This window comes from Monodelphis domestica, chromosome 5 (assembly GCF_027887165.1).
Source record: "Monodelphis domestica isolate mMonDom1 chromosome 5, mMonDom1.pri, whole genome shotgun sequence".
NCBI classification, from domain to species: Eukaryota; Metazoa; Chordata; class Mammalia; order Didelphimorphia; family Didelphidae; genus Monodelphis; species Monodelphis domestica.
The window spans coordinates 101,041,219-101,057,940 of NC_077231.1; the positions used below are offsets into that span (position 1 = coordinate 101,041,219).

Consider the following 16,722-nt stretch of genomic DNA (forward strand, 5'->3'; position numbering starts at 1 on the left):
CCTCTCTGAAAATCCCACTCTTTGTTTCCAATTCTGCCACAGGAGCCATGCAGACAAATTCCCATCCCCAAACTTCAAAATACTGAAGATAGCTGCCACCCTCCCCTGCCCCCTCACCTCCCACCCCAACTCTTCTCTCCATCAGACTAAATACTCCTAGTTCCACCAAGTCTTCTGGGGCCCAGTCTCCTTGACCCTGTCCCCATCCTTTAGACGTTAGGCTTGTTTTATGGTCTTCATAGCAATCCATGATTACCCCATCTTATAAATCAGGAAACTCAGGCAGGCAGGGGTTAACTGAGTTGTCCAGGTCATGGAGCTAGGGAGTGCCTAAATTAGGATTCAAACTCCTATCTTCCTGACTCTGGGTCTCATACTCCATTCACAGCACCACCTAGCTGCTCTGCAGATTGTTGCTATCTTTCTTTTTTAAACCCTTACCTTCAGTTTTAGAATCAATACTAAGTATTGCTTCCAAAGCAGAGGAGAAGTAAGGGCTAGGCAATTCAGGTTAAGTGACTTGCTCAGGGTTACCCAGCCAGGAGGTATCTATGATCAAATTTGAACTCAGGACTTCCCCTGTCTAGGTCTAGCCCTCTATCCATTGAGCCACCCAGCTGCCCCTCAACATCTGTCTTAAAATGTGGCACCCACCTCCTTATTCTTCTATACTTTCCCTCTCAATGTAGCCCAAGACTGCATTTGCCTTTTTTTGGCTTTCCTTTCATTCTTGCCTGGATTTTGCAGTTTACTCAGACCCCTAGATCTTTTTCATATACCTCCTTTTGACTTGAAGGCCTTGACATTTCTCTTACATATCTTTCTTTTTTTAAACCCTTACCTTCCATCTTAGAATCAATACTGTGTATTGGTTCCAAGGCAGAAGAGCAGTAAGGGCTAGGCAATGGGGTTCAAGTGACTTGCCCAGGATCACCCAGCTAGGAAGTATCTGAGGCTAGAGTTGAACACAGGACCTCCTGGCTATCTACTGAGCCATCTAGCTGCCCCCTCTTGCATTTCATTTTGTTGGTTTCATTCCAATGTCTTAGTCCATCCATTTCTTTCTGCTTCTCTCTGTCACCTGCAGATTTGATAAGCATGTCAGGTCATCAATAAAAATGCCAAACAGTACTGGATTTAGGATGAATCCTGGGACACTCTGCTGGAGACATTCCTTCAGGTTTTCCAAAATTCATGACTATGCTTTGGGCCCTGGCTTTGAACCAGCCCCAAATCTGCCTGACCGCACTCTCTCCTCACTCACATCTGTTTATCTTGCCCACAAGGACAGCAGGAGATTTTGACAAATGATATGCTGAGTCTGCCCCATTCCTCTGGCCTAGCAGTCTAGTAACCCTGTAAATAAAAGTCTGGCATGACCTGGTGTTGATGGAGCCACGCTGACCAAAGCAATCACGCGTTCCCTTTCCAGGTATTCACAAACCTTAATAACACAGTCTCCTGTTTAAAACCATTCCTTTAATAACATGTCCCAGAATTCTTGGGGAACCAAGGTCAAGTTCATTGGCCTACACTGTACAGACCTTTTTGAAAATTAGGACATTTGTCCTTTTCTAACCCTATAGTTTCTTTCCTTCCTTTCTCTCTCCTTTTCTTCCCTCCCTCCCTCCTTTTCTTCCTTCCTTTTTTTCTTTCCTCCTTCCCTCCCTTCTTTCCTTCCTCCATTCCTTCCTTCCTTTCTCTTCTTTCCTCCCTCCCTTCTTTCCTTCCTTCCTCCCTTCTTTCCTTCCTCCTTCTTTTTCTTCCCTCCTTCCCTCCCTTCTTTCCTTCCTCCATTCCTTCCTTCCTTTCTCTTCTTCCCTCCCTCCCTCCCTTCTTTCCTTCCTTCCTCCCTCTTTTTCTTCCCTCCTTCCCTCCCTTCTTTCCTTCCTCCATTCCTTACTTCCTTCCCTCCTCTTCTTCCCTCCCTTTTTTCCTTCCTCCCTCCCTTCTTTCCTTCCTCCCTCTTTTTCTTCCCTTCCTCCCTCCCTTCTTTCCTTCCTTCATTCTTTCCTTTCTCCCATCCTTTTCTTCCTTCCTTCCTTCTTTCCAGAAAAAAATTAACAAATCTTGCTTTTAACAAAACAAATTTTTAAAAAGATAATGAAAATGAAGACCCCTCAAAACAGTTAGGCAAAATAGTTCATAACAGGAATTGAAAATGAGAATTCTCTGCTGCTTAGCATGAGAAGGGAAGGCCTTCCTTCATTATTTCTTGATAATTCCATTTGGCAGTGCTTTCTCAACCCTGGGATGCAGTTCATCTAGACCTAGTAACTTGAATGCATCTAGGTGAGCTTGGTGCTCTTACTATCTCCCTTCTTATCTGGGGTTTCAACTCCCTATGGCCATCTTTAATCTGTCCTATCTAGAGCAGAATTTGGATGTAGTAGAAAGAACATTGGCTTTCAAGTCATGGGGTTTGGGTTCGAATTCAGACCGTGGCTATGACCTCTATGGTCTTGGGCAAATCAAGTCACTTTTCTAGGCCTGTTTCTCACCCATGAAATGAGTGTGTTGGACTAGAGTGACCTCTCAGGTCCCTTCTAGCTCCAAATCTCTGCTGCTAAATCAGGAGCAAAATAGGACTCAGGTAATTCTACCTTCTCTTCATCCTCCAGCTACCTTGAACACCAGTCATTTATTCCTTGTTCCTTCATTCCACTCTCCCCATATGAAAATATTTTTCATTTATCATTAGCTTCTCTTAACAAGATCAGGTCCTGCTGAGCTCAAAAACTGCTGGTGTCTTTCTTACAGGAACACACCAATATTCTTCTCTCCACTCTCCATTCTCCTCCTTGCATATACCTTCTGGATGTGTCTTTTTAGACATAAGTTAACCAGAGAGTTCCCTGTGCATCCACATCTGCCCTTTTGGAGCACTCTACCTCATCTTATCAGAATGATTTTTCTTTGTGTATTTAGAATCTCATTCTTGATAAACTTTCCATCCTTCTTGGGATTACTTCCCTGTAGAAGTTTAGAATCTCTTTCTTTGAATTCAGCCATCTAAAATCATGGGTGTATGCCAGGCTCTACCTCACAGCTGCTAAAGTGGGAGTGATCACACCTCCCTGGGGTTCCCATTGTTTTACTTAATAAAGTAAGCCCAGTTGTTCCTTGTTGCTTAGAGTCAAGCCCACATTCAATTTCTCCTCATTACTTCCCACACCTTTTGAAGGATAAAATTATAATTAAGGCAAGGCAGGAATTTATTAGCTGGTCTGATTTTTACTAGGGAGAGAGATATACCAGATGCTTGAACTTGAAGTGTCTATATTATTCCTCTGCTCTTGGTCTTTAATCTTTTGCTTTTCCACCGAACTCCTCGATTTCTTCCTTCCTTCCAGGTGGCTAGCCCTAACCATTCTTCTGCCTTGGAACCATAGTATTGATTCTAAGACAGAAGGTAACAGTTTAGCCTTTCTCTATCCATCTAGATGTATTCCACCGTGATAACTCTCTCTAATTTGTGGATTATATTCCTTTAGTTTACCAAGTGCTACATTACCACCTCTTCAATAGATTTAATTTCTCCTCTTCCCTTGTAGCCATAGTCTAGTCACTGGACCTCCTTGCCTTAGGATCTCAAGTTCCCCTTGTATTTGTGTATAGACATTTGAAGCTATGGGTCAGAGCTAATACAATTTTAGGTATATTAAAAGAGACATTCTGGGACAGATAGGTGGCTCAGCAAACAGAGAACCAGATCTGGAGGAGGGATGTTCTGGATTCAAATTTGACTTCAGTCACTTCCTAGCTACATAATCCTGGTCACTTAACCCCAATTGCCTAGTCCTTACTGTTCTTCTGTCTTGGAACCAGTATAGATTCTAAAATGGAAGGTAAAAGTGTTTAAAAAAGAGAGAGAAACATTGTATTCAGATTGAGGGAGATAATAAAACCATAGATGTTTACAACCAGGAAGGTCCTTCTTAAAGGGCATCTAATCCAAGGTCCTAATTTCACACTTGAGGAAACTGAGGTCCAGAGGGGTTAATTAACTTGCCCAGGGTCACACAGTTAATGGGTTACAGAGTTCAAAACCCAGGTTTCTAACTCTAAAATCAATCAGGGTCCTTAAAAAAAAACAACTTACCTTCTGTCTTAGAATCAGTACTATGGTTCCAAGGCAGAAGAGTGGTAAAGGCTAGGCAATGGGGGTTAAGGGACTTGCCCAGTCACCCAGCTAGGAAGTGTCTGTTGTCAGATTTGACCTTCCAACTCCAGGCTTTGCTTTCCACCCACAAAGCCTCCTAGCTGCCCCCCAGTCAGGGCCTTTTGAGTTGTTGATGATTTTCCTATCCTGTGCCTTGGAATCTCCAGCTGGAGTTCTGTGGTCAGATGGGAGCAGCATGCTTTAGGAAGGAGATAGTCAAACAGGGGACGATGATCAGGATTGGGAGGTCTAAGAACTACAGTGTGTGGGGAGCAGCTGAAGGATCTGGGATTATTCAGCCTGGGGAAGAAAGAATTATTTAAAATACTGAAAACTATTTTGTGTATTTAAAAAATAAAACTCTAGGCTTGGAGTTGAGAGGACCTGTATTGGAATCTGGCCTTCCTAGCTATATGACCCTGGGCAAGTCACTTAACCTCAATTGCCTAGCCCTTGCCCCTCCATCTTAGAATTGCTAACTACTAAGACAGAAAGTAAAAAGTTTAAAAAACCTCAAACTATTTTGTGGAAGGAGCATTAGTTCTATAAAACAGAGCTGGATAGGACTGATGGCTGCTAGTGTCAGAGGCAAATTTTCTTAGCATTTGAGGAGAGCTTTTGACAATGAGAGGCAGCCCTAAATGAAAGGCTTATTGGGTACTGGGTCCCTTTTACCCAAGGTACTCTAGCCAAGTCTGGGTGACAATCTGTCAGGGTTTCGGTGGATAGGATTGTGTCCATAGGAAGGGGTTAGACAGATGGCCCGAGGACCCATCCTGATTCTAGTCACTTCACAGTTCTGCAACCTCCCTGCCCCATCCCAAGCCACAAAAGTGTTGGAGCCTGGAAGGGGAGACACAGAGTCAAACTTAAAACAAAACAAAACAAAACAAAACAAAACAAAACACATTTATTATGCATTTCAAAGAACCTGGAAGGCTGGGGTAGAGACCTTGAGATGGAAGGAAAAAAATAAAACAGAGACCCTGTAGCCCGGGGGCCGGATGTAAACAAGCACAGGATTTGAGAGAAAGGACAGGGTTTGGCTACTGGAAACCTAGGTGGGCATCCCAGCTTTGCCATTTTCTGTGTGGCCTTGGGCAAATTCCTCAATCTGGATCTCAGTTTCCCTATTTGTAAAATGAATTGGGGTGGAAGGATGAATACCTTCTAGCCTTAAATCTATGACCCTAGGGGATAGATGCTAGTCAGGTATTTTCACTGCACACACTTAAACAAGTATTTTCACTTCTCTAAAATGTAGTCTTAGAGATGCCAGGGGCAACTAGGGGTACAGCAGATAGAGCACTGGGGAAAACTTTTCTTTCTGACTTCAAATCTGGCTTCAGACACTTGCTAGCTGTGTGGCCCTGGGCAAGTCACTGAACCCTATCTGCCTCAGTTTCCTCATCTGAGCTGGAGAAGGAAATAGCAAACCACTCCAGTATCTTTGCCAAGAAACCCCAAATGGGGCCATGAAGAGTTGCCTAAGAGAGGTTACTTGACAGCCAGTGTGATAGACCTTGAATGCAGGTCTTCCTGGATTAGAAGCTTTCGTCCCTTTCTCTAGAGCCCTGGTGTGTGTTTGTCTTAGAATAGATACTAAGTATTGGCTCTTGGGGCCAGTCCGTTGGGGTTGTGACTTGCCCAGGGTCCCCCCGCTGGGAAGTGTCTGAGGCCACATTTGAATCCAGGTCCTCCTGGCCCCACGGCTCTCTATCCAATGAGTCACCCAGCTGCCCCCAGAGAGGCCTCTTATAATCTCTCTGACCTGGCTGGGCCACTCATTTACTCCCACTGGGACCTGAAGCAAATTATTTCACTTAATGCTCCGTTCCTCGGTGAGATGGGAGGAATATTCCTAGCCAGGGCTCCCTAGAGGAAGGCCATTAAACTCCGAGGAGTCTGCACTGGGAGAGTCCTTGGAAGCCTTCTAGCCCTAGACGAGGAAACTGAGGCCGGGGAGGTTAAGGATGGCGCCCAACGTCACTCTGGTGGAAAGCGGCAGCGTTGGGGATTAGTTCACCGACACCCACACCCACACTCCCACTCCCACTCCCACTCCCAATGGCGTTACTCGGACCCTCCCTCTCCTTTCGGCCCTGGGCGGGAGTCACCTGTGGCCGCCTTCCTGCCTGGCTCAGTCCGTGGCCCCGCCCCTCCCCAGCTGGTCCCTGGGCCCCCCCAGGCGCCCCGCCCCACCACATTCCCATTGGCCAGCCTCCCACCCCGCCTTGCGGGCTCCCTGCCCCAGGGCTCCTATTGGCGGTGGCGCTGGTCCTGGCCGCTGCCTGCTCGGACCGCCCCCGGCCCATTGGTCCGGCGGGATCCTCCCAGGAAGTTTGAAAAAAAAAAAAAGAGAGAGAGAGAGAAAAGAAAAGAAAAAAAAGTTTTCTAGGCGGCTGGCAGAGGCTGGGGCCGAGCCTTGGAAAGACTAGAGCCGACGGAACGCGGGCAGCCGGGCGGGCGGCAGGGGATGCTAGCCCGGGGCAACTAACTGGGGCTCGGGAGAGAGAGTGAGTGAGTGAGCAAGCCTGCCATCAGTCCCTGCGAATCTCGACTCTTCTTCGGCCCAGCCCGGGCTGCCCCACCTGGGGCCCCGGGGGCCACCCGGCTGCATGATGACGGTGAGCGCCCCTTCACCCTCCCACCCCCCTTGCCCCGAGTAATCTCTAGCAGATCTCCACTTCCTGGAGATCTCCGGACTCTGGCAGGCTGGAGCGGCCAGCCCAAGCCCGCCTCGCTTCCCTCCGCTCCCCGCTGGGCCCCAAACACGAAGAGGGTAGCCCAGGACTGGGGCCGAGTGTGCGCCATCTGGCCTGGGGAAGAACGGGGGCAGGGGCGAAATGCACAGGGGAGCCGAGCTCTGCGAGAGGCCCCCCGGGACGCCACTGTCCCTGACTCTGGGCGTGGGGCTGGGCGCGCTCACTCCTTCGGGCTGTCAGACTGCACTGACCCCTGGCCAGGGAAGCGGGTCCAGCCTGCGCTAGAACTTGCTCCTGGGGTGCTGGGCGTGGTCCCCCCCGCCAGCCTCAACCCAGAATCAGCCGAGCCTTGGGACGTCCCCCCACCGGGGCTGCCAGTTAAGGACTCCTTCTGGGAAACTGAGGCCAGGAAATTCGGAGAAGTGAGCTGACTGGCTGGGGACTTGCACCCCAGCCCAAACTCAAGGCTGTGCTTCTTTGGGAGAAAGCTAGGGAGTGTAAAACCAAGCGCTGAGGATGGCCCGCCTAGTGTCAGCAGGGAATAGGGTGGGATCCAATCTCTTGAACTGAGAAGAGGAGGGAGGCCATTGCCTGTCTCCTGGATACAACTCCTGCAGGAAGGGGGAGGCTGGGTTGGCAGGTTCCCCTCGAGCCATGCCATTGGAAGCGGTCTGAGACCCTGCTGCCCCCAAAGGACAAGTGTTCCTTTCTGGGGTGTGTGGGGAAACAGCAGCCACCATCCCCACCCCAGCTTCCTTCCTCTTGGGCACCAGAGAGGGGGATCCAAGGCAGGGAACGCATGTGCAGACTTCTAGGGTATGTGAGGGGGCCTGAATTCATTTTCTCCTGGCCTCCCCCTCTACACCCCCTTAGTGCCCTGGCAAGGGGCTAGAGTACTTCCCTTTTGTCAGGCTGATAGTGGGCTTGTTGGAGCTGAGCAGTGGCCGGACTGGGCTGCACATGGGGCGGGGTGATGATGACCCCGGGCCATGAGCCTCTGTTTCCTCCTGGCCTCCTCACATCCTGCAGCCTCTAGGTCCTTCCTGTTGGCTTGGAGACGCCCCTTCCCTGGTCATCTAACAGAGCAGAGATGTGGAAGGATGAGGGAGGGCCCAGTGAGTCAGAGTCCCAAGGTTGGGCAGAGAAGGGAGCAGGTGGAGGATGCATTCCCAAGGTGATGCTCCTTTCCTTGCTTGTTATCAGCTCTGGCTGGTGTTTCTAGCTGGGAGATTGATGTCAGTCCTTGATTTCTTATGGCTGCTAGCCTGGAATACCTAGAAGATCCGAGTTCAGGCTTCAGACACTTACCTAGTTGTGTGACCCTGGACAAGTCACTTAACCCCTGTTTGCCACAGGTTCCTCATCTGTAAAATGGGGATCATAATGGCACCCATCTCCCAAGGTTGGTGTGAGGATCAAATGAGATCATTGTAAAGCATTTAGCACAGTGCTAAGGCATATTGGAAGCTTCAGCTAAATGTTGGTTCTTGTTACTAGCAGGAGCTTGGGAGCTCTCATTTTAGAGGGATGGCTGCACAGATGTTAGATATCAGCTTACATTATGTCTGTCCCATCCTGGGCAGCCCTTGCCAGCTCAGGAACCAGCCTGGTGCTGTTAGTGGTCAGAACCCAGGCCTGGGAATCAGAGAGCCTGAGCCCATATCCTCACTCTCATACCTGAGCAAGGCTCTTCTCCCTGTGCTGCAAAATGAAGAGGTAGGACAAGATGATCTCCAAGCTCCTTGTCAGCCCTAAATCTCTGGTGTGCGCGCTCTCTCTCTCTCTCTCTCTCTCTCTCTCTCTCTCTCTCTCTCTCTCTCTCTCTCTCTCTCTCTCTCTCTCCCCCCTCTCTCCCCCCCTCTCTCCCCCCCTCTTCCTCTCTCCCTCTCTCTCTCTCTCTCTCTCCCTCTCTCCCTCTCTCTCTCTCTTTCTCTCTTTCTATCTATCTCTCTCTCTCCCTCTCCCCCTCTCTCTCTCTGTCTCCCTCTCTCCCTCTCTCCCCCTCTCTCTCTCCCTCTCTCCCTCTCCCCCCCTCTCTCCCTCTCTCCCTCCCTCCCTCCCTCTCTCTCTCTCTCTCTCTCTCTCTCTCTCTCTCTCAAACCTTTAAGGCAGAAGAATGGTAAAGGAATTAAATTAGAATTAAGTGACTAGGGTCACCCAATTAGGAAATGTCCAAGGTCAGATTTGAACCCAGGACCCTTCAAGTCTGACTCTCTATCCACTAAACCACTTTGCTGTCCACTGGCCTTCCCTTCAAAGGAAGGCATGAGATCACAAGTGATGGAGGCATGATTGAGGGAACAGAGGGCCCAGATCTGACACTTATTGCCTCAATTTCTTCATCTGTAAAGTCATGGGGGTGGACAGCATGACATCTAAGCTCCCTTCCTGGGCTAAATCCAATTATTCTCTGACCTGACTTCCCTCCTCTAGGAGGGTCCCCTCCCTGGCCCAAGATCTCAACTTCTGATGAGAATCTCTTCTTCCCTAAGTGTAAAAGAGAATAGATAGACTAGTGAGAGAGTTCTGGGTTCAAAACCCTCCTCATTCCTTGTACAGATCCCATCACCCCAGCCCCTAGGAAACAAGGGAGACAGACTAGATATTCTTCAAGGACCCTTTTATTTCCGAGTCCACCTTCCCCATCCCTTCTCTCTCTCAGCCCTATCTCCGTGTCTGACCTTGCAGGGAGGCTGCCGTAACCGTAACCTGAGTAGATGCTTAGGGAGGCATGGTCCTCAGGAGGACAGTGAGGCTGGATTTGGCTTAGGGAAAGAGACCAGAGCTTGAGGACTTCCCCTTCCCTGACCTGTCCTGGATCTGGTGTCAGGCCCTCTCCCCCTGACCTCGGGCATCTTCTCCCCCATGGGAAGGCCAAGGAGGAAATACTGTGTGAGGCTCCCAGTGACTTGGAAAAACTGATGAGGTTTTGAAACCCGTCAAGGAGGGAGAAAAGCAAGAGTTAAGTGGCTGTTTGCTACCTTTTTACTGGGGATGAACAAGATGAAATTTTGTAGGCTTTACCACAAGGTACCTGAGAGCTGGCATTGTCTATCAAAAGGTTTGACCATTTTGGAATCAGGAGAGACCTGGGTTCAGATCCTGGCTCTGATTCCTGGTTGTGTGACCCAAGTAAACCAGTGTCCATCTCTGGGCCTAATTTTTCTCCTTTGTAAAGAGAGAGGGAGTGCTTAGATGACCTCTCTAGCCTCTCTGAGCACTAAATCTGTGATCTTCTGACAGCTAACGGGTAACTGATAGGGGATGGCAGTGTCTCTTTTGCAAGTGGCTTTTTAAAATGAGGTGGCCAGTCACAGTTCTTGGATAGCTGATATGTGGCCCTTGCCTGAAGGCAGGGGGATAGAGGAGATGAACTTTCCCAGCCCTCTCTGGCCTGGGATGCCAGCTGCCCGCACTCCACCACAGCTGAGAAAGCAAGGAGTGACTTGTGGTATGTTCCAGCCTGGTGTGGTGGCTCACATTTCCCCTTTTTAGTAGATTCTTCCAAGCAGCCTAGAATATAGGTTGGTATAAGGGAAAAGAACACTAAACAGCAAGTGACTCTGGGTAAGTCATTCACCTCCCCAAACACACACACACACACACCACACCACACCACACCACACCACACCACACCACACCACACCACACCACACCACCTCTGGGCCTCAGTTCCCTCGTCTGTAGAGGGAGGGAATTGGATGAAATGATTTGTAAGGGGAAATCCTCCTGAGAAGGTTGGGGGAAGCAGGCAGAAGAGTTCAGAGCCCTGGCAGGAAAAGACGGCCCAAGGAGGCAGCTGAGGTCTTTCTCATTAGATGGGAGGGACCAGGCTGGGCAAGTATTCTTGGGTGTCAGTATCAGTCAGCAAATTTCACGGTTTTCCCACTTCTGCTGAGTGGGGAGTAGTGCTGGGCCCTTTCTCCTGTCGAGAGCAGGGAGGGGCAGGCCCCCGGGGTTGGTACCAGCCAGAAAAAAAGAAAGAAATGAAGACAAGGGTTTGATTCATACAAAATCTGCAGGCCTATGGCAGGCTGGCTGGCCAGGGCGTGGAAGGAAGGGTGGAGGCAGAGAAGGTCGAATATTTGAAGTAAGCACTTCCTGGGGGAAGAGCTGGGGGGATCCAACCCCATCAGATGCCCAGAGAGAGGGCAGAAGGACAGAGCTGGACCCAAGGTGGGCACGAGAGACTAACACCTAGGTTGTAAGTTACAAGAGGGTGCAAAGTGGGACCTGTTGCCTTTTTTCTCGATTTTCATTTATTTGACCACTGCCATCCATGTGTCATGTGTAGCCGGGCACTCCAAAAGGCTGCACCAGTGAGGATCAGCTCTGGACATCCCACCGAGCCTCAAAGGCTTTGGATATAGGGCTGGGGAGCCTTTGACTATGACCTGTGGGAACCAATTTGCAGAGGCTCAACTCCAGAGACTGGTCACTGGCCAATGGTTTTCTTTGGCCTCAGTAATTCACTGAACTGACTTGTGAGGCACAGAAGGACTTCTGTCTCCATTCAAGGACCAAGTATCTACAAGGATGAAATTAGGAATTCCTCAGTGACTGACATATTGCTTTTATGCCAGAAGGGTCTGATTCCTCAGGGGATAGATATTACAGTGGCTGAGCCCTTGGCAGGGGTTATGTCAGCCCCTTGAAGGCAGGAACTGGTTCATTTTCTGTTTTTATGGCCCCAGTGCCTGGCCCTTAACATAGGCTTGTGAATGAATGAATAAATGAATGGGCTGCTGTAGGCAAGTCCCATACTTTGGGGAGGAAACTAGCTGACCTCTCTGGTCCCTTCTAGCTTTGATACTTTAAAAAAAATTAAATTAAGGGGCAGCTGGGTAGCTTAGTGGATTGAGAACTAGGCCTAGAGATGGGAGGTCCTAAATTCAAATTTGGGCTCAGATACTTCCCAGCTGTGTGACCCTGGACAAGTCACTTAACCCCCTTCTACTTTGGAACCGATATATTGTATTGATTCTAAAGTGGAAGGTAAGGGCTTAAAAAAATTTAAGTTAAAATGTTTTTTAGTCAATGAAAGTATTTTCTCTTCCTTGGCCTCTAATAGGGAAAAAGAAAAACCAAAGCCTTGTAGCAAATATGATATCTGTTTATAAGAAAGGTCAAAACAGAAAGATACCTTGATTGGGGTACATCATTGGCTTGTCCTGCCTATGCAGAAGGGGCAGTAAATACAAGTATATGGCATGGCCAGTGGGTGTTGAATAGACCCACTCATTCCACCAACACACACACCCCTCTATGTATCCATCTGGACTCTGAAAAGAACACTTGGTTTGGAGTCAGATGGTCTGGGTTCAAATCTCTTCCCTGACATTTATCATCAGGGTGACCCTGTTCAATCATGGTGCCTCTGTGGGCCTCGGATTCCTCAGCTATAAAATGAGTGGGTCGTCCTAGATGATTTCTGGGTTCCATTCCAGCTCTAAATGAATGAGACTAGGAAAACTCTTGAATTTATTTTTTTCAATTCCCAAAAATCCATCCCCCATTGTAACAAAAGAGGCTGGCTCTCATTTTTTTGTCAATTCATAAAAATCTATTCTCTATCTGTCTCACTTCCCCCCCTCAAAAATTGTAAGCAAAGGGCTTAGTTGTCTGGGTGGGTCTGGGGAGTGTGCTTCTTGCGGTGTCTGTGAGGCCTGAGGAGCCCTGTCTTGGGATTCCTTTGGAGAGAGGTAGGAAGAATGCAGAGAAGGCTCTCAGGGATGGAATTCCTTGGCTTCCTGGGAAGCGGGGGCATGATTGATGCAGGGGGAAGAGCACTGTGTTTGCAGTCTGAGGAACTGGGCTTGATTCCGTTGTTTGTGAGTGAACAAACACACTGCTTTCCCTTTCTAGGCCTCAGTGACCCTCTCTGTAAAATGAGGGTGTTGTTCTGGTTGTCTCTCAGTCTGTGATCCTATGAATGGGATTGTTGGTTTCTCTCCTGGAGACTTGAAGGACATGGTAGAGCCCTCAGGCTTTCTGGGAAGCCCTGGAGGAGGGTGGGGCAAGGGAAGGAGTTGGGGACATGGAGATGTGGCCAGACCCCTGGATCTCTGAGTTTAGCCTCTGGTGGGTCACTTCCTCTGCCTGAGGCAAAGCAGTGGCCTCTGGGAAAGAGGCAAGAGTGGGAGCCCGGGTCAGGTAGCTCAGGTTTCCAGCTGCCTCCCAGGTCTAGCCAGCCAGCCTGTGTGCAATTGGACACCTTGGCCCAGGCAAGGTGATGCTAGGCCCTGATAGGCTAGGCTCAGGGCCATGGCAACAGGTGGCCCGCCCTCCCCCAGCCCTGACACCCACCTCCCTGCATCTTGGAGCTCTTCTCCTGTAGCCAATGGGCTGCTTGTATATCTCGTGGGGAGGGCCTTTCTGGCTCCCCTGCCCCCTCTCTGGGTAGCACTTCGCTGCTGGAGAGTTCCCTTGGGCAGAGTGAGGAGGCACCAGGGAGTCATGTTGGGCAGGATGCCAGACCCAGCATCTCCTTCTCTGGGGAGGGCAGAGTCCGCATTGGGCTGCTGAGGTCCTTAATAGCCATCCCCTCCCACCAGTCATCCCACCCTGTAAGGATGTGGCAGGTAGGAGCCCCGGGCCCCCTGGCAGGGCCCATCTCCGGCAACAACAGCCAGGTATGGTCTTCAAAACCATCCTGCCTTTGGCTTCTCCCTGGCCCCCAATCCGGGGCCTTTGGAGGGATCTGGTTCATCCAGTGCTCTTCCCTGGCCCCCTTCCGCTCCCCAGCTCTCCTCTGGGCTCCTGCCTGAGAGAGCTGGCTCCTTTGCACTTGGGTGCCCGGCACTTCCCAGGAAAGGCAGATCTCTTTGGGTGAAGGAGTGACAGGGGGAGGACTGGAAAGAGAGGGGTAGGTGAATGTCCCCATCATCCTGGAGTACCAGGTGAGCCCATCAGTGGGATGGGTTGGGGGCAAGGCTCTAAGAGCTTATGTCGGAGAAAGAATTGGGGATTTATAATCAAGGGATCTGGGTTTGAAATCTGATTCTGCTGCTTATTACCCGTGTGATCTGGGGCAAGTGACTTCAACTCTGGTGTGTCAGCATCTTGGTCTGTAAAATGGGTTGGACTGGATGATCTCTGAGCCAATTCCCTTCCAGGTCCATCTGTGGAATTCTGACTGTACACTACCTTTCTGCTTGGCTTTCAGCTCTGTCTGGAGTAAAGAGGGGGTGCTGAGGAGGAGGACTTTTGAAACCCAGAAAGACATAGGGTAGAATGATGGGTTCTTTTTCTCATCTAAAGGACCAAGCAGAACTTTTGAGGAAGGCAGAGCAGGATAACCTCAGTCCCTGGTTCTGGTCCCTAAGCATAGTCAGCAAGGCTGTGCCCATATCAGCCCGGAACAGAAAATACCTTTGACTTTCCTGTTTTCCCCTGGGTGTCTGTATCACAGGCTGGGTGGGCCACAGCTAGGGCTGTGTGTGGTTCTAAGAACTGTGATAGCTGGCAAAGGCTCCTGGTTCCCGATCCTTCTCATGTCTGGTCAATTTTTAAAAACTGTATTATAAATTAATAAGCATTTATTTTCTCTCTCCTGCTTATCCCTCCCCCCCAAAAAACCCAACCCCCCTGTTATGACTATATATAGTCAAACAAAACAGATTTCCATGTTGGCCTCTTTCAAGAATGTGTGTTTTATTCTGCACCCTTTGTCCATGACTTGCCTCTGTCAGGAGCTGGGCATGCTGCTCAGTTTCAGTCCCTCTTGACAGCTCTCTCTTATCTCTTCCTCCCCAGCCCGATCTCCTCAACTTTAAGAAGGGATGGATGTCCATTCTGGATGAACCAGGAGAGGTAAGAGAAGCATCGTATTGGGGAAAGGTTCAGGGCTGGGGTCTCCTATGTACTTGCCATGTCTCCACTTCTCAAAGCCAAATGATTACCACCTTCCTTCCTCCCTCCCTCCTTCCCTTCTTTCCTTCTTCTCTCCTTTCTTCCCTCCTTTCCTTCCTTTCTTCCCTCCTTTCCTTCCTTCCTCCCTCCTTCCCTCCTTTCCTTCCTTTCTTCCCTCCTTTCCTTCCTTCCTTCCCTTCTTCCTTCTTTCCTCCCTCCTTCCCTTTCTCCTTTCTTTCCTCTCTCCCTCCCCCCTTTCCCTTCATTCTTCCCTCCTTCCTTCCTCTTACCCCCTTACCTTACACAGCTAAGAAGTTTCTGAGGCCATATTTGAACCCAGGACCACCCATCTCTATGCCTACCTTTCACTGAGCCACCTTGTTGCTCATTCTCTTTTTCTCATATCAGAGTGCTGATTCAAGAGTCTGACAGAGTACTTAGATTCAAATCCTGCCTGTTTGTGTGATCTTAGACCAGTCACTTGACCTGGTTCTCAGTCTCCTCTTTCATAAAATGATGAGCTCTTGGATCCCCTCAAGTTCTAAATCTAGGACTGTGTGACCTAGGCCATGTCATTTAATTTCCTTGGTCCTCAGTTTCCCCATTTGTGGGGATCAGACTAGATGGCCTCTGAGGTCTCTTCCAGCTGCCTCTGTGCCTCCGTTTCCCCATCTGTAAAATGAGGGGGTCAGACTAGATGGCCTCCGAGATCCCTTTCTCCTTTGGAGCTAGGATTCTAAATGAGATCATACGTGTGAAGTGCTTTAAGGTATAGAAGTGTTATCATGGCAGTTCTTCCTCCCATTCTCACTCTGATAAAGTGTAAAGGAATGTTCCGAGGATGACGTAGGCAGCTGAAGGCCAGGACGCTGTCTTTCCTGCCCTCCGAGCTCGGGGCAAGGTGGGGATGGAATGTGAGATCTAATGAGAATGGCCTGCCCAACGAGGCAGAAACAGCAGGCCTCATTCGGGTCCCGGGCTTCCCCGGGGCTCGCCTTCCTTCGCTGCCATGTGGCTTAATGGAAGGAGCCTGGGCCTTGAGTCAGGAGACCGGCCATGGAGGCCCAGTGCTTCTCTGCTAGCCTCACTTGGGCCCGGGTCTTCCGCCCAGGGGCGTCCTTTCCCTCGGCTGGAAGTCGGACTAGATCGTGGGTGCTTAACCTGGGGAGGGGGTCACGGACCTCTCGGGGACCCTTGTTGGAATCTAGCATCCCGAGATGACGAAGCAAACCGATCCCTCTGGATGTGGCCCGAACGAGCTCTGAGAGAGAGCCTGGGGAAGAATGCCCCGACTGGGGACGTTTGGAGGTCCCACCAGCTCCCCTTGCCCGGCCTCGGCTCCACTCACTGAGGGGGGGAGGAGGAGGCGGTGGGAGCCCCGATCTGCGCCCAGGACAATAGGCAGGTCAGGTTTAAGGGATCCATTACATATCCAAGGTATTGGCAGCCAGCCAGACCCGACAGGAGGCTTCAAGAAATGCTCTAAGCTGTCTCTGTGTGTCCGGTTCCCTGCTCCTGGTGCCAGAAAAAAGGCCACTTCCCATTGGAGGCCTCTCCACCAGGGGTGCCGAGGTTTGGAAGGGGGTTCGGGGGATGAGCAGTGGAGGGAGGATCCTGGGCATCAGAGGCAGGAAGGGGCCTCCTCACCTCGGTAACGTGTCTCCTGAAGAGACCTGCTATTGCTCGCTCTCCTCCTGACCAGTAGCCATGGAATCCTGGACCCTTAGTAGGGCCTCTCATCTAGTCGCCTCATTTTGCAGATGGGAAAACTGAGGCCCAGGTTGGGGAGATTTCTAAATACTCAAGGCCACGCAGCTGGTGAGTGGCAGAGGGGAGACAGGAAGCCCAAGTTCCCTTCAGGCCCAGTTCTTTCTGTCCACTCAGACAGAAGACGGATCATACCCATTGAACCAGGCACTTCCCCTTCCATCCTGTGCCCTGGGTTTTTCCCCTTCCAAAAAAAGCAAATTGTCTCAGCTTGGGATGAAGGAGTCCTGAGCTTTC

The 16,722-nt window shown here is 50.1% G+C and overlaps 1 protein-coding gene across 8 annotated transcripts in view; it reads left to right on the top strand.

The window, feature by feature from the left end:
• Positions 1–16,722, top strand: part of TRIOBP (TRIO and F-actin binding protein) — an 81,340-nt gene that overhangs the window by 33,870 nt on the left and 30,748 nt on the right. For 5 of the 8 annotated variants that reach the window (XM_056798904.1, XM_007503463.3, XM_007503465.3 and 2 more), the window contains one exon: positions 14,623–14,679. In XM_056798904.1, coding sequence (XP_056654882.1) covers positions 14,623–14,679 — 57 coding nt within the window. Of the gene's footprint in view, positions 1–6,437; positions 6,790–13,279; positions 13,500–14,622; positions 14,680–16,722 lie in introns of those variants that run through there. The other 3 variants (XM_056798908.1, XM_056798906.1, XM_056798907.1) reach the window with 3 other exon arrangements.